At 46.3% G+C, this 17,416-nt stretch overlaps 2 protein-coding genes across 2 annotated transcripts in view; one reads left to right on the top strand and one right to left on the bottom strand.

The window, feature by feature from the left end:
• The window catches only part of CARS2 (cysteinyl-tRNA synthetase 2, mitochondrial (putative)), a 39,282-nt gene extending 29,279 nt beyond the window's left edge, over positions 1-10,003 (top strand). The window contains exons 12-15 of the mRNA XM_009322528.1: positions 1,079-1,202; positions 3,220-3,318; positions 6,549-6,812; positions 9,829-10,003. Coding sequence (XP_009320803.1) covers positions 1,079-1,202; positions 3,220-3,318; positions 6,549-6,812; positions 9,829-9,903 — 562 coding nt within the window. The 3' untranslated portion in view covers positions 9,904-10,003. The remainder of the gene's footprint in view (positions 1-1,078; positions 1,203-3,219; positions 3,319-6,548; positions 6,813-9,828) is intronic.
• A 1,128-nt stretch (positions 10,004-11,131) lies between these two features.
• The window catches only part of CARKD (carbohydrate kinase domain containing), a 47,214-nt gene continuing 40,929 nt past the window's right edge, over positions 11,132-17,416 (bottom strand). The window contains exons 10-11 of the mRNA XM_009322526.1: positions 16,044-16,164; positions 11,132-13,432 (exon numbers count right to left, since the gene is read on the bottom strand). Of these exons, the coding sequence (XP_009320801.1) occupies positions 13,282-13,432; positions 16,044-16,164 (272 nt within the window). The 3' untranslated portion in view covers positions 11,132-13,281. The remainder of the gene's footprint in view (positions 13,433-16,043; positions 16,165-17,416) is intronic.

A 17,416-nucleotide genomic window follows, 5' to 3' on the forward strand; every position in this document is an offset into this window, starting at 1 on the left:
ACGACCTGTTGGTGAGAGATGAGGCTGAGGCATGAGGCACGTGGGCAAGTTGAAATGGATTGTTAGTGGGGGACATCTGGGAGGGCACAACTTGTGTATCGCTAGATGTAAAAACAACCAAAACAAAACAGAGCTCTTAATTAGGTAGGTATTCAGCAGAGAGGGGGAAGCTTGCATATCTGAGGGGAGGCAGGCATTCCAGGCAAAAACACTGAGAAACAGGCACAACTGGGTTGAGGAGAGCCCCAGAGGCACTAGGGTAGCTTGAGGTTCCCCAGGTAACCCTGCTCCCTGAGCTTTATCGTGAAACAGCATCCTCGGGTCAGCACTATCGAGGTCCCGTTCGCCGGGCTGCGTGCAGGGGCGTGCCGCCAGCAGCTGTTTGCAGCTTGCCATTTATCCCCCCTGCTGTCCTCATCCTCCTGCTCAAAGTGGCTGCAGCGGGTGGCACTCGTCCTGCGGTGATGAGTGCTGGCTGCCCGCTGGCTTTTGGCGCTGTTACACGAACGGTCCCACCAGACCTTTCCGTCTTGGCCAAACCAAGTGGAGTCCCAGGGCTGGGACTGGGCTCGCCTGGGAAATGAGGAAGCAGCGCCCGCTTCCGAGCCGGATCCTGCCAACGGGACGCCTGGATGACCCTGAGTCAGCTCTCTTGCCAGGCACTGGAGTGATGAGCGTGACGTGGCTTTGGAAGAGAAACATACTGTTAGCATGAAAAACGGGCTGCTGGAAAAAAAAAAACTTAGCAAAATCTTTAATGCGCTTAATATCAACCTCATTTTCCATCTGTTTTTAAATGATTAAGGCAAGCCTTGCTCTGTCATTGTTGGTCCCTGTGATTAATGATGTATTTATTGAATGGATGTAGCACTCTGGATTTTGACAGGCATCAAGTTTTTGCCTTTGCAGCTGAAAGATGTATTCTCCCTGATCAGTGTAGCATCGCCCATCATAGGACAGCTAGGAAGGAAATGACAGTGTCCTTTCGATGACTCCCTCTGGCTGAATAGCTGATGAATTCAGCATACTGCTGGCATCTTGTTTGTCTTATCTTAAACGTTACCTTTTCTTCTTGAAGGCTAGCCAACACAAAAGTAACCGTGAAGGCTGCGTTTGCAGATGACTTTGACACCTCCAGGGCTGTTGCAGCAATTATGGACCTCATTCACCATGGCAACAGACAGCTTAAGGCTGTTACTAAGGTAACCCATTAGGATACAGAGATCAGAAAATGACAGCTGTCCACTGTCCTACTGTTTAATGCAGACAGATTAGTTTATTGTTCACATAAGAAACCAGCAGAAACAAAGCTCTGTAAATTGTTGACCTTAATGGTGCCCATTTGTCCTGACCGTATCGCAGGAATTGTGTACGGCTATTGTTTTGTGCTTCGCTGTGTCCAAAGGATGTTTCTTTCCTGCTGCCCTATATTATTTATACCTAAGGTTTTTGAAAGGCGTGAAGCCATTGTGGCATGCTGCTAATTTTAGTGCTGGTTTTATGTTCCCGCCCTGCTTCTTTGCTTAATAACCATGCACAGAAATCAACCTAAATTGGGAAATGGAGGGTGGTGGTTGCTGCGGGGGCTTTGGCAGGCAGTCCCAGGTGCACAGGGCAGTCATGGTGGTGAGTTCGGCTTTGGGGACCGATTGGCTTCTGCTGTCGGCAGATTATAACTGTGGCCTCAGCATGTCTGCATGAGTCCATCTTCAGATGGCTTTTGGCAAATTGAGACCCTGTTAAGATCTCTCGATGCTGACACAAAGGAAGCATCTGGTAAGGACCAGACCTGAGCGATACATACGGTCTGAAGCACTTCTGGCTCTCCTTGTACCAACAGCTCCCTTTCTGGCTCAAGGTGAGCAGCTCAGCTTTGTTGCTGTGCTCCTTGATAGCTGGTGTCGTCATGTCCACCATTTTTTGTGCTGTGAAAGGGATGTTGAGTATATAGTAATAACTGAATTGGCTCATTGGTTTAGAAATCCTTCCTCCTCCTGGTCTTGTTTTGGTGCTAGTTTTAAATTCTGTCCTTAGCCTTATCTTTCCCTTTTCTTTACAAAATGACTCTCTGAGCAAATCCCCAACTTGAGCCAGTTTGCAGCAGGGATCTGTAACAGCATTACCACTCCTTAAATACAAGCAGCCTCATTTTGCCAGTTGTTGCTTGTCTTCCCTGAATTCCTTCTGTCACTCGCTTTGCTAAGAATTGGGTGGGATATTTGCGGGGCAGCTGACCCGGATTTCTGGTTGCGGTGGTGGAGCTTTTCTGGGTGCAGCCCAGTTCTGTGAGCGTTACCTCCTACTGACTGTATGGGTACTTTTTCTCCATAAGAGCTGTGAGCAAATTCACATACACATAACTACTCATTCCTCTCTTTAATCTTCTCTCCATTCTTACCTTAGTTGGCACATTCCTGTTTCTTTCCCTCAGCGGTCTGCTTCAGCTCCTTCCAGCTCAGCTCCTTTGCAAATTTTAGGTTATGGCTTTTCTCAGGCCCTAATGGAGATGTCAGATAAAATCCAGTACCAGCTGCTAATTCGGTTGTGAGTGTCATCGCTCTTTTTTTTTAGGCAAGGATTAGTCCCTTAAATTGCTTCTCAGTCTATCATTTAATCTTGATTTTTTTTGTTTGTTTGTTTTTGTGAAATAAATATGGAGGAAAGAAAGAAATAACATATGTTCTTAAAAGTGCTATTCTATCACTGCTGCTGGTGGTTGCTGGTGCTACTGGGGCATGCCAAAACGCCATAAGCTATCTCAAAGCAGTCTTCACATTGTTTAAATCAATAAGATACTCAGAAAAGGGTTTGGTGTGGTTTTTTTCTTTTTTAATAATTTATTTTATAGGTGCCCTTGAAGCTGGGATTTTGTTCTTTTATTTTGTTTTCATACACACAGCCCTTTCATGCCCAGAAGTGCTATTTTTAGGTCTAATTTACTGCGTGCATGTAATGCATGGCAGCTTCACACATCTCTTCTTCTCGCTGCGCATGCTGGTAATAAGCTCTTCCCTTCCCCCGTTTACTGAAATCTTTTCCCTCTGTGTTGCGAGGTGCTTTTATATCTCTGTAAAAGTTCCCGTCTGGGCAGGTGTTACTGGTGGAGGTAGATCTATATAATCAGTAATAGTTCTCCCTTGTGGACCTAGGCTACAGAGAGATGCTGAGTTCTGTAATATGTATTGACTGGACAATCTCTTTTGAGTGTTTTTTAAACAGGATGCTGGATCTCCTAGAAGCTCTGTTGTGTATGGAAGCATTATTTCCTATATAGAAGGCTTTTTTAATGCCCTTGGGATGTCCTTTGGAAAAAGACAGGTACAAAACATCTCTTCTATGCGTACTAATATATGGTGGCAGTGCCAGCATTATGTTTTATAGAACACTTTCCAGAAGCGCCAGATGTAACAAAGTTATTTATGGTTTTAGTAAACCTTTCTGCACTGCTTGCAGTTTCTACCGTGATGTCTTAGGAGAGCGTGTGAGCAGGTAGAACAGGAGAAAGCCAAGTGTGGGCTTTTTTCTTCTCTGAGATACTCCCGTGTCACTTCTGCAGCAATTGTGCTGTGGAAATGAAAATTTGAGGAACGAAACGAGAAAAAGTTAGCATTGGAGGCCTTTTAAGTTGGTCCTGTTATGTGTCTGGCTTTTTCCCGGCTCCTCCTCTTTTTTCTGGTGGTTGCACCCAGGCTGACTTCGATAGCCGTATGAATATTTGCGGTTGTGACCTCCCTGCACAGCAGGAACTGGGGTCCAGCTCCTCTGCAGAAAGCCAGGGTGTGGGGAAAGGGGCCGCTCTGCCTTGAGACACGGTAGGGTGTGGGGAGGGGAGGGGTGTCCTGTCTTTGGAAATACCTTACATATCCTCTAGTGCTTGGAAAGGTAGGAATGGGGAGGGGAAAAAAAGCAGAGAGAAACCCAAAGCAAAGTACTGCACAGGGAAGGGAGTGATAAATATGAAGGCGATATCCTGATGTATGGAAGGGGAGCATTTAAAATGACACAAGATGTTGGAGATTAGCAGGCTGTTCTGTGCTCCTCTCCTGCTCAAATCTGGAGCTGAATACCGAGAAGCTGAAAACTTTCTTTAGAGAAACTGTTCTGCAAAAGTTTCTTTTGGGGGAGGGGGAGAAGAGGATAAGAAAATGTAAATAACCTTATGAATGCTTTGAAAGTCAGGCAGTATACCAATAAATTCGTGTATTTACTTTGCCTCCTTGTGGATTTTTCCACAAAATTTCTTTCAAAACAGCGGTTGGACGTGATTTGGCTCTGTGTTACTCCTGATAACCCATGGTTTGTCATGTTAATTTTTAGTGGCATACTAAACACTTATATTTGTCTGTAAGTCGGATGTCAAAGTCATTCCTCCAGGTTCTGGGCTGTCTGTATGCAGGTGCCTGCTGCATCTTTATTTTTGCTGAAATAAGTGTCTGAATGCTTTTTCTTTTTTGCATGCTGTGCTAGTTTCTCTGGGGCAGCAGGGTCAGCAGAAGACGCTGGCGCGAGGCAGGCAGGAAGGAAGGAAGGAGCAGCACGTCAGACTGTCCCTCTGCTCTTTCCTTTCAGCTTCCAGTAAATGAATCAATCAAAATCTTCATCAGAAAAGTCCGTGGGCTGCCGCAAGCTAGTAAATAGAACGGTGCAGGAATTGTTCTCTGACCTCGAGAGCAGCTAGAACAGCTCAGTGTCCAACCTTTCTTGCCCCTTAGCCAGGTGGCCCCGGGCATGCAGCTTGCCGGGAGCCGTCCCTGACCACCACAGGTCCCGGCACGTGGGCTGCCTGGGAGAGGGCTAGCTGGCCTGGCCGCCGCTGTGCTAACAATTTTATGTAGAGGCTACGGGGAGGGAGCAGTGTTCAGGCCCTTTTCATTTGGATATTTGCATATAGGTCTGTCTTGCTCTTAAGATGGGATTAATCTCAGCTAATTAGCCCTACAGAAATGTAAGATCAGCCCTGAGAGGCTACAGCATTTTACATGGAAATCGGATCCGTTCATCTCCTAAAGCTGCCCCTCCTTTTAGAGGATCTTGCCTTTGTGTCATGAGTACATGCCTGGTTTGAACTTTGGAAGTGGTGTGTGTAGATGTATTTCTTGCTCCCCTTATCATTCGTCTTTCCTGTCCCTTCCGTATTTAAGCATTTATCCTGCTCTTTTTCCCTGCCCCAGGTTGCGATGGAGCATTTCTGGCACTTGGATTTATTACCTTCTTCATCTCATAAACTTCTTCTTTAGTATGTTTACATGTTTTGAAAGTTTGGTGAATTTGCTGCCCTTTATGATTGTGGAGAGCATCTCGCATCTCACACTCTAGCCCTTCGATAGCTTCTCCCTCACCTCCTTCTCCTCCTCTTTGTTTATTTGCTTCAGTCAGTTACCTCTGAAACTACTCCCTTTCATTTCCATCCTGCTGTTTGGTGACTAAATACAGTCCCCTCTGGCTTTAATTACTCAGCTGCTCTTCTGCTCCCAGTCGAGCATCGCTGCCAGCGACTTCGCCCCCCGGCCTTGGTGTGCTTCGTATCTCACTGCTCCGTTGTCTGCTCCCCCTCTTGTGTCTTAGTGATAAATACTGCGACGGCGTTTTCTTGCTGGTTGGAGGTTTGTCTTTTCCCTCCCCCTTAGGAGTTTGCCTCTAATGAGAAACGGGGATGGTTTCTCTGCCGAGAGTGAGACTGGGAGCCTGGCTGCGCCAGCGCCGATGAGTGGCCTTCCTCTTCTGCTAGCACCTGAGCTCCTGTCCCGGCAGGACCCCTGTCGGAGCGGGACCCTCTAGGAGGAGCGAGGCCGTTCCCTTCCCATGGTGTTGAGCAGCGAGACTTCTGCCAAGCCAGAGGAGGCCAAGGAAGCTCGGAGCTGGCTGAGGGGAGGAGGGGGCCAGGCAGCAGCCGGAAGACACACGCTGTGCGCAGTGGCTGCTGCTCAGTCAGGTCTTGTTGGGTGGCTGAAACTGGATAAGGCGGATCAGATCAAAGTTCTGTGGATTTGGGGAGGTGCAAGGAGAAAGGGTAGTCTAGAGACTTAAAGCCAAAATACCTAATTTTTCCGGTTTGTGATTCTTGAAGAGGGTCTGGAGCTCAAAGGCAGAGTAAGGGGCTGGTGCGCTCTCCAGCTCTGCAGACGTCTACAGCCGAGGGGCTGTCTGAGCTGGCGGCTGGGCTTCCCTTGCTGTGTCGGAGGGCTGTTGCCAGGCCTTTCTTCCATTAATTTGTCTAATCCCTCTTTAATTTATGCACGCTTCTGGCATCTAGGAGGTTTCCTGTGGTGATGAGTTCCACAGTTGGGTTATGCAGTATATGTTCACGTGAGAGCCCTCTGCTCCAAGATAAGACGCTGTCCTGTATAGGAATACACTGAACTACTTCCAAGTATGCCTGTACTGTAACTTTTGTCCAGCATTAGCGAGATTGCGACACTTTAATCGTACCAATACAATGGAAGATGCACAACCGAGAGAGGTGACAAGGCCTCAGTGTGTGCTACTGAGTTGGGGTTGATTTTTAAATTGTTCTCAGATGTTTGTAAAGCAACCTGTTTGACTTCTAGGTGGCTCTTGGAGGAGGCGACTCGGCTGTGCTCTCCAACGTCATCGATGAGCTTGTAAGGTTCCGCACAAAGGTTCGTCATTATGCGCTTGCTCTGCCGGAAGAAGCAGCAGAAGCTGTGCCAACGGAGGGCGCTGCGGGAGCCAAAGGACCAAAACAAGAACAGAAGGAAAAGAGGCAGCAGTTAATGGAGGAGAGAAAACCCCTCCTGGAGGCTTGTGACAGTCTGCGCAGAGACCTTGCTGCCTTTGGAATCCACATAAAGGTAGAAGACAGTGACCCTCTTTGAGACCGTTAGCCATTTTTTAAGACGGCGTTTATTTTTGCCCTTCGTGCCCCTTCGGCAGCTTTCAGTGTTGTGCCCTGCTCCCTGTACGACTGCAGTAGCAGGAGGTGGAAGTTAAGCCCTTGCCTGGTTGTACTGCTAGCTTTCTCTTCTGCTCCCCCTCAACCTCGTGTCTTCATGCAAGCTGTAGCTACTTCTGCAGTTACTAAGGGTCTGGTACTTAGGCACTGAAAATCACGTAATATTCAGAAATCCCTAAGTTGCCCAAGTTCAATCCAGGAGGAAAGGTATGAGTAATGTGTACAATTTCTAAAAATTTAGATTGCAGAGGAACTGGAAAGTAAACTGAGATGACTTACGAAAATAATGCCTTCCCTCTACCCTCCCCACATTCCCCCACCAAAATGGTAAGTCCTCACGAGAAAGCCTCTTCCGTCTTCAGCAGCTCCATTCCCAACTGTTCCTGAGCCAGAAGTACTTTGCCCGATTCCTGTACCACTCCTCTCTCCACCCTGCTTTCTACTCTTAGCCTATACCTAATGCCACTGTTCTTTTCCATTACCCCAATGGTGTTTTCTGCTCAAGAGAAATCCCTTCACTGCCTTACGCTCTCCTCCTGGTCTCAAGGTGCTACCTTACTTCTTTAAGGGGTGCCTCTTCTTCCAGTTCCTCTTGCTTCACCGCCCTTCTCACCTCAGCTCCAGCCCTTGTTGGGTCAGGGTTGCTCCTTACGTGCAGAATAACCCTCCGCTTTCTCTCCAGCGCCTTTCTCCCTCCGGGTCACGCTGCTCGTTTTTTCCCTCGCTGGGGAACTGAGCCTTGCACAGTCTCCTTTCATTCGTTTTACCAATGGGAGGATATAAAGCACAATGACATTAGGGAGTGACAGCATACATCCTCTTTAATTGCTGAACGTGAGAGCTGTCATTTGTCAACACACCTATTAAAACCAAATGCGAAGTGTGGTCAGCTGTCTCATGATCTCGGATGAAAGGGAGCGTGCTGATACAAACTGGGGTGAGGGCCAAAGCGCGGTGGTGGTGAGCTACAGCTGGGAAAGCAAAGGGAAGACTGTGGGAAGCTGGGACACCTGCTTCCTTGACTTGTTTGTACATAGCTAAATCCTCGCTCTACTTATCTGTCAGGAAAGCTTGCAAATCCAAACAACTGCGCTGAGGCAAAGTCTTGGAGAAGACGGCTCTCTTTTGATCTATTTGGCAAAGCGGCTGCAGCCCCACCCCCACCCTTTTGAAGATTTGTTTTGGGTTGTTTTTAAAGGGATTTACAGACATTTAATAACGTCCTAGAAATTGGCCTTAGCCAGGATTCAGCCCACTCCACTTATTTCAGTTTGTTTTTTTTAATAACCTGAAGCTCGGCATAATCTGTCTCCTGCTTGTCCCAGAACAGTTTGCTCCTGAGGACGAAGCACACATGCACGTGTGACTACACACAGCACGCATCCAAAGCTGAACTCCTCCTCTTTTTTTTTTTGCTGCCTCATGAGTAGAAGTATCTGAAGGTGTGCTGTGAAGGTTGCCCAGCTCTTGCCTTTGCAGATCCCAGAAGAGTCCCGCAAACCGAGCGATGCAGCTCTGCAGTTCCTCGTGTGCGTTCCCAGAGCGAACACATGACAAGCCGTGGCCCTACCCAAAGCGGGGCTCTCGCCACCCTCCTGCTCAGCACGGGTCTGCGTGGCTGGGTTGGTTGGCTGCCCTGGGTTGGCTATTGCCAAAAATGCCACGGTAACACAGCGCCTAGCAGCTGGGTCCTGCATGCCTAATAAGCACTCGAGGAAGTAACTTGAATTTCTCTTTTCTACCCAGCCTCTGGTTTCCATGAAACTTTTATCATCCCCACGATAGGCACGCGGTAACGCATCTGTTAACACGCTCTCCCTCTGTCACGTGCGGCTGAAGTCAGCCAGCAACTTCTCAAGTCCATGTGCAGGAGGAAAAGCAGCAGAAGAGATGAAGCAGACGAGCCCCATCTCCACCCAGTGCAGACTAGAAGCCCCTGGTTTGGGGCTGGGCCCGGAGGGGTTGGCCACTCTAGGGTGCGAGTAGCAACTTAGAGTAACGCTAGTAACTTAATTCCCTTAAAAATCAGCTTTGTAGAAAGAGCAATTTCTCCTTCAGCTTGTAAGTTTGTGATTTTCTGTACGCTGGTTTCCTCTCTCACGCTGCTCGGCGCAGACGATGTTCTGTTTGTCTGAAGTTACAGAACTTGCAACAAACTGATTAAAGTATCCACTGCTCTTTTCATGTCATTATAGTGTGCTTGAAATGCAAGCTAATCTGTGCTACTAAGTGAAATGTAGTAATTACGTTATTTACACATCAAAACCAGTTTTCACTTTAGTGTAAAGAAAATTCTACATTGTATTCCAGCCTCTCTCACGAGTCAGAGCTCATGTAACATCGTCACGTTTCAATACTCAGATCAACTTTTGTTTTGTTTTCAACAATCGCGGTCCAACAGCTCAGTCTTAACAGTCAGAAATTCCCAGTTTGACTGCAATATTCTCTTTCAAAAATATGACGGCATTGCATGACGGGTATTTACAGCAACAGGCTGCTATCCTAGAATTCAGAAGGAGATCAAATATGTTAGGCACTATGTTCTCATGTGTTGGCCGTAAGAAGAGCCGTTTTCCATGCACACCAGCTGTTCAAACACGAGAATGTGACTGCCCGAGTTTAACAGAAGTTAGTCATACGAGAGACCGCGCACCACTGCAGCATCCCACGCTAAAGAGGTGACATTTCTAGTGTGGGGTTTGTTTTTTTTTTTCCTTCTTAACTGGGAAGAATTGCCTGGGTACAGCTTTGAGCGTTATTAGTAACAGTGGTATTCCCGTGAGATGGTATCGCCATGGAGTCGTAGCTTTTCTGTACGAAGCTTGGTTAAAAACCTGTGCCTCCAAGTACCCACCCACGTACGGTGCCTGCGTGACCCAGGCTGCGGGGGTTGACCCCCTTACTTCTCCTTGCAGGACAGAGCTGCCGTTTCAACCTGGGAGATTGTGGAAGGAGGGCAAGCGGAGCAGCACTCTGAGAAAAGAAGCTGATCCTTCATCCTTGGACCTTTTTGGTTTTTTATTTCATTTCAGCTGCTTTGGCAACAGTTGTAAATACTAATGCTTTCCAAATAAAATCTTTGGAACCGAATGGCTAACAAAGTTATAATGCAATCTGAGCAAAACTGTTGATGCTACTACTGGGTAAATAAATACAGGGCTCGCAGCAGGTGTGTACGCGGCGTAGGTGGTGGAAGCGTCCGCAGTACAGGGCAGGATGGAAGCAGCTGTGTTGTCAGGCCTCAGCGTGTTCTGATGCAGGAAATGCCCCAGCTCCAATCGCTACGTGATCTGTGCTCGCACCCTGTTTTGCTGAGCTGGCGCTGAGAATTAAATCGTAGTCAAGACAGAGGCAAGAACTTAGGCCCGTCTTTGAGGGTGAAAACACTTAGTTTTATGCCCCCGGGTTTAAACAATTGTGTTCCTCTCAGGCATAGAAGGAGGTGACACTTTTAGCCGTGAAGTATTTCCTTATTGCAGCGTTGCCGGTTTGCTCCTGGGAGATCTTTAACCGTAATATGACAGTATGCGGTTACCTGTAAGGCTCGGTATCTTTCCCATTTGCTTTTGCACAGAATACATTGAGGTTTCCCTAGCACTGGGAGTGCAGCACGCTCAGGATCTCGCCCTCAGAATTGGGAAGATAAAATTAGCGTGTTTAGTTATTACCTGTTTGGTTACCTTTTTTCTTTTGCCATGTCTGCCTTAACCCCCCCCCCCGGACGGTGTGGCTGTAGGCAGATGCGGAGGGGCCTGCCTTACACATGAGGCGACCTGTGTTCTAGTGGCCGAGTTTATAGGGGGCTTGTGCTTACCTACCAGCATCCCTTCTTCAGATCAGTTTATGAAAAGAGAACGAAAATAAGAACGTGCGTTCATCTACAAGGAATTTCGCCTGAAAATACAATTCACACAGGTGAGCTGTTCAAAAGGATAAAGGCTTTCTTTTATATTGTTGAGAATAAAGCGCGTAGCTCTTTTTCTGCTCCCTTTCTGGTTCTCGGTGCTCCTAGAGAGGATCCTAGAGAAGAGGGGGGGGTGGTGGTGGTGGTGGTGTGTGTCTTCATTAGCGCTTTGGCAGACGCTTGTTGGACACTGTTGGTATTTTAAATTTGCTAGTGGCCGTATTGCTCCAGTAAACTAGAATGAACGGCGAACAGTCAGCTCGGCTTCCGTGGGAAATGCGGTGGGAACATACCAAACCAAGGACACGCAATTAATTTCCTATTATTTTTATTTCCTACCAAAAGAAACTGCTACATTTCCAGAATGTTTAAAAATTGTAACAATTTGTATACATTAGTGAATAACAGAGTTACAACTTCTGCGTAGATTTAAAACCAACACGGCAGGTTGAAATCTGTACTGAGCTCTGTTAATTGATTGACTTCGCCTACAAATGCCATTTAGATTATAATACCACTGATGTTCTAAATACAAAGAACCCGCTCATTTTAAAGGAAAGCCAGTAGCTTTTTTAAAATCAGTTTTAACTTTTTGATTATATTTAAAAGGAGCCGGGCTTCAAAAAGAGTTAGAGGGGGAAAAACAATAGTAGCTTAGTTTCCCTGTAGACAGTTTACAAAACTGCTTAAATTAAACACCAAAGACCCATCTCTTATGAGCAGACGTTGCTCTAATCTAAAGTCTGTGAACCCTCATAGACCAAAATGAGCAAACATTTAAAAACCTATTTTAAAAATAGGTAACTGGTTTAAAAAGAAAAACGAAAATGCATCGGGGTGAGGTAGTAGTCACAGTGCATCCAGAAATATCAACTCTAAGGGCTGAAGGGAAATACCCGGAGCAGCCTTTCCCATCCCAAGTGCTTCCTGCGGGCAGCTATTGCAAGGTACGAGAATGCCGCCTGACCAGTCTGCACGACACCGCATTCCAACCTAGAGCTAGACTGCTGGAAAAGAGCGGCTGCAATGAATATATAACATCTACCGCAATAACCAGACACGTTCTACCCTTGTTCCTGCGCTTTGGCGAGGATATACACTTGGAGCTAGACTGTCGGTTTAAGGGCAGGACCCACTCAAACGTACTTTGCGTGAACTTGCCCCTCTCTCCATATTGGTTCGATCCCTACAAGCTTTGACTGAATTTCCAAAAATTTAAGAAACGATACTGTGCAAAATCCCACGCAACTCCCCCTTTATACCCGACGCTCATCTGCCCTGCCAACGAGCCAGATGACAGACGGGACTTCTGCTGTTAGGGCCGTACCCATCTTGCTAAGGATCCCGCAAAAAGCCCCTAAGCCCCGGTGCTGCGCTCGGAGCTCGAGCACCGACCACCACGTTTCTATTCCTGACTTCCAGCGTACAGCTGCCTGCACAGCACTCAGAGGGTACGGGTACGTGCTGTCGCCTGCCTTTTGTTCCTTCAATTCATATTCCCGCTGGTTAATAGCTAGCCACCGAGGTATCTGTACGCTGGTCTTCTCAGAGCTCTAACTCAGCAGGCCGTTTGAGTTTTAAAAGCACTTCGCTCCTCCATGATCACCGAGAGTTTGACCAGTTCAGTCAGGTATCGCTAAGTTTCTTACCCTGTCTAGTACCTCTCCAAATGATAATTTCACAAAGTTCATCAAATCGAGTTCTAAATGAGTCACGGCCAGCTAAAGGAATAGAAAGTATTTTTTTTCAGGTAAGCACAATTACTGTTTAATGCTAAGACACCTACAGTATATCCGTATTCTGCGGTGGGGGAACCTTTACAAAAACCAACAAAACAAACCACCGAACCACCAGGACGTTGCAGGCAGGGGTGTCTTGTCAAAATGAACGCTGCCTCTGGGACCGGGAATGGGAAAAGGCAACTAATTACATTCAAAATCTACAGCAACTCTCACGCATTCCCTTTCCGAAGAGGCTTACTTTTTGCTTCTTAATAGACTAGCGTGGCAAAAAATGAAGTGCAATAGCTAATTCTAGACAGAGGGTCTAAGAATGAAAACATGACAACCTTGGCGCAATCCAAGAAATTCAGTTGAGCTGGTGGAAGAATTTTATCTAAGTATCAAGTGCATTTTTTTTTTTTTTTTTTGCTGTTCACACTTTAGTTATTGCTCAATAACTATCAAAAAGAACAGAGGAATACTTTCAGTTTAGTTTTATTATATTATAACAGATCTGCAACTACAGCTTATTTCAGCCAAAACATTTTTGTATTCCAAACTCTTAAAAAATATCTACATTAATCATATTTTTCTATTCTTAAAAATAAAAAAAAAAAATCTACCTAGCATACCAATGCTGCTACAGCACTTGAAAGGGTGCATTACTTATGTAAATTCTACGGTAAATGTAATTACTCTTGCAGTCATTGTTCTTCCTTTTTTTCTTCTCTGCCGCTGTGGCTTCAGGTTTCAAAAAGTTTGTTAAAAGCTGTTCCAACTTCTGAGACCATGTCAGAGGCAGTCATTGAACGTCCGAATTTTTGAAAGGCTTGGTGGTTAGACTGCCTCGTAAGAGAGCAAGCTCCAAATGCAGCCACTAGAAAGGGATTTTGACTAAAAGGGAAAAAAAAACACCAAAACAACCAACATTATAAACAAAATCTGAACACTCTTGCGTAATTCATAAGGTGGTGGACATAATCCTTGTACCCCTAAATGTTTGTCAGCATTGTCGGGAAGGCCTCTTAAGCAAACATCTGTGTTTCTCAGACTCGTGCACTGCAGAGCACCTTTGGCTGAATTTTTTTTTAACAAATACTTCCCTTCCCATGACACAGCCTGTGACTGAGTGAGAAACACCGGCAGGGCCGAAGGATGCAAGAGGAAAACGTGCTTAAAAAGTGGGTAGGAAGGTGTTCCACGCCTAGTTTTACCGATGTGACACTTCATCCTTCCCTTCAGAGGAAGGCTGAAGTCTCACCTGGCAGCCGTTTAACTCCCTTTTTCTTCCCCGCTCGCTGGGTAACTCAGTTTAGTTTCTATCACAGGGGATGGGGGAAGGACGTGGGGATGCGGACGAAGAGGTGATTTTTAACAGGGCCACAGTCACTGCTCCGGGGCCTTCATTAGATCAGGGTACGGTGACAGGTGTAGACCACAGCAGAAATCAAGGCGCACTCTCTTAATGCCTCCTACACGCTTACAAACTGCCTAAGAGGGTGTACCCAGCCCTCAAGTGCTGAACCTCCGCCGAAGAAGGCGGCACAGCCCCGCCACCTCCAGAGCACCTTCTCACAGGCCACGGGAGCCGCTTCTGCTGCCTTACAGCTCCAGAGCAGAGGAAAACAACTGCAGAGTAATTCAGCAGCCAGCCCTGGGCTCCAGCTGCTGGCTGGTTAAAAACCTCACAAAGCTCAGCCACGGCTGGGACATCGCTGCCGGTAAGTCACTAGGGACCTACTGACTCCTGCGCCAAGTAAGAGTTTTGTGAAGGATCACGGCGTAAAACACAGGCAAAGCAGAACGTGAGTTTACAATGAGGTGTTACCAGGGCAGCTTTGAGTATCTTTTCCTTGAAAACAGCAACTTCATACACTCACCAAGGTGCAGGAGTGAGTATTTAAGCCATCCTGAGAGTCACTCCCAGATGCCCAAATACTGCTCTGAAACACGAGCTGTGCGCAGGCTTCTGGGCTCAAGACGGCTAAAGCACCGATTCCTGAGGTTACCGCGTAACCAGTTTGATACACACCATGCTCCAAGGACATCACCTTAGCACCCTGTCTACTTAACAGGAGAATCCTACCTGCTATACCGTTAGCACCCCTGAAAGCCAGTGCGATCTTAATGCTTCAACATCCTGCTCCGCACAGACCCGTTTTGAAACAACAGAGCCAGGCACGAGCGCGGAAGGACTGGCTGGACAGCCTGCAGTGCAGCCTACGAGCTGGTGCCCTAATTCACTGAACCCAAAAAGCTCCTCCTTTCCTCAAACATCATGAGATAAACAGCATTGGTACAGCAGGTGTTTGAGAAGGGTCACCTTAACACCACCACAGGAGACACAATGTATTGCTGACGCCAATTATACTCTCCCACTTTTCCTTCATCTATAAAATAAAGGACTTTCTGAGCAAGCTGTTTCGGAAAGCCACAGGGGCCCAAGTCAGGAAAGCCTGGAGAACATGTGCTGCGTTTGCTAATCTCTCCAACAATTTAATACGGATCTGTTGTACACCACACAAAAATAAAGTCACCCTTTTAACGAAGTAAAACAAAATTCCTCCTTTAGCGGCAGCTGCAACTTCAGATACACAAGCAATCTTGGTTTCATTTTTCATTCTGGGTATGTTAGATTTCAGAATTTTAAAGTCTGGTTCAACTGGTCCCTCAGTCCCCCTGGGAGACCTAGTGCAGTGCTCTCACAGTAATGCAAGCACAAACTAGTTAACTCCCGTGGACATCGAACCGTGTGCATCTGCATGTAGCATCCAAAAGGCTACAGAAGGTCTCCACTCCTCAAGCTTCAATAGCTCACTACTTATTGGGAAGAGGGACTGCTATTCCCTAACTGCTTGTGTCAGGGTTCCTTTCAACTTTATTTAAAGCAGCTGCTTTCGCAGAAAGACTATGTGGACCAACTAGTCGGACGGGAATGGACATATTTAACAAAAGAGCCAACAGCCAGCTGCACGGCTGCTTTACGTACGACCAAACTGGACTGCCATTTGGCCTTAAAATGGTTACCCTCTTTGAAATTGTATTTCATTTGCAAGTTTCAACTTACCTGCCCCACCAAATTACTTGGGTACAACGCAAGAGGATTCACCAAATTACGAAACCAAAGCTAAATGACACGGATTTGGATTATAGAGATGTTACTGCCAGTGACCACCACTTACGTATTTTTCGTGCTTTCTGCCCACATTCAGTTGTTTTGAAAACACATGCCCCATACATGTATGTCCTTGGGAATCGATCCAGGTTCACACTCTTCTTCTGCCTCAAATTTGGGAGATGTTAGATTACTGAAGAGTTTGTCATCTTAAAATTTTAACTATTATGTAGCCTGCTCTAGAACACCTTACATTTTTTAAAAGTACATGGATACCTTAGTCCCGACGACTCCAATTTCATTTGGAAATTTCTAGAGCAGGTCTACAACAGTTGCCATAAGAGAACACAGACTCACAAGAATTAAGAAGTTACTAATTAATATTCATACCCATTCGTTTTTTCTGCTCCAGCAAGAAATGCCCAGTGCGCCAAGACTCCAAGAGAACCGGAAAGGAGGTCCCCCTGTCCACCACATCTCCGGCTGCTTCCTTCGTGACTGCATACAAGTACTACGAACAGACAAACCGAAAACAAAGTCACGTGCGTTTTTTCTTCCATTTACAATGATATCACTGTAGCTGTGAGGGTTAACCTCCAAGGCCCACAGCAATTAGCAGGTCAGAGATTAATCACAGGCAGCAGCATATGCTGAAATACACTATTCTTAAAAAAAAAATTATCGCATTAACATTTTAAAAATACTTTTCTAATTACTTTTCAATCCCTCACAAATAACACGGCACAATGTATACACTTTCTCCACTTCACTCAGCCTGCACAGAAGATTCAGTCGCTCATGAGTTTAGTGACTCTTGAACTGATGCTGCCACGATGAGCAATCACCCCAAAATGGACCCACCTCCCTCCACAAAGCCATTGCACAAACGCAGCTCTCCAGAGTCTCTGACCTTCAGAGTTTACAAATGTAAACCAAGGTGTTTTACAGGGAGCAAATGCAAAACAGGACTTAAAAACTCAGATCTTCTGCCATGCCCATCAGAAAGATATTTCACTGAAAACAGCCTTCTCCTTAGGCTTTGTAAAAACCATATGCAAAGAGAGATCTCTCTCTCTGCCCATCAACAGTGTCCTCGGCATCCGCGTATGTTTCTGTCAGCGGTGTCACTGTGGGTAGGCTCTGTCAGAATATCAGCTGTTACATTTCTATTTTAAATATACAAAGGACCTCGGTCAAACCGATCTCTCTGTGGAGCTTTAACAATGAAGAACATGCAAATGGTTTCACTCCTTTGTTCTCCGCTCTCAACAAGCCCAAGCAGGAAGCCTGAAGGATACGTGAGGCACACAAAAAGAAAACAGCATCAATTCTGCTGCCCTTCTCTAAACTCTCTTGTGGGTACGTATCTACCCTTAGCTTTCCTTCTTGCTAGGCTCTGAAAAAAACCCAGGAGAAATTTCTTTTCCTCTCCGAGGAGAACGGAAGAGCTGGCAGAATCATTGATGGCCAAGTAGTGATCCTTCACATCTCCAGTCAGCTCCTGTGGAGCTACTCAGGTTCAGGACTATGCACACAATCGTTTGTGCGCTCCCGAGCATGCCAAGTGCACAAGCAAAGTATAAAGCAAGACATTGCTTGGACAACAGCTCTTATCTCAATTTTCTCAGGTCACCTAGGCTGGGTTTCTCCAAGGTGTATGAACAGAACAGCCCAGGCGTTTTAGAGAGAGTACTACACCTATTTTCAAAAGGAATTTTTCTCTTACAAAATAATGGGAAAACTCTGCACAAACCTGAAGGACT

This window comes from Pygoscelis adeliae, unplaced genomic scaffold (genome assembly GCF_000699105.1).
Source record: "Pygoscelis adeliae isolate BGI_AS28 unplaced genomic scaffold, ASM69910v1 Scaffold424, whole genome shotgun sequence".
Taxonomy (NCBI): Eukaryota; Metazoa; Chordata; class Aves; order Sphenisciformes; family Spheniscidae; genus Pygoscelis; species Pygoscelis adeliae.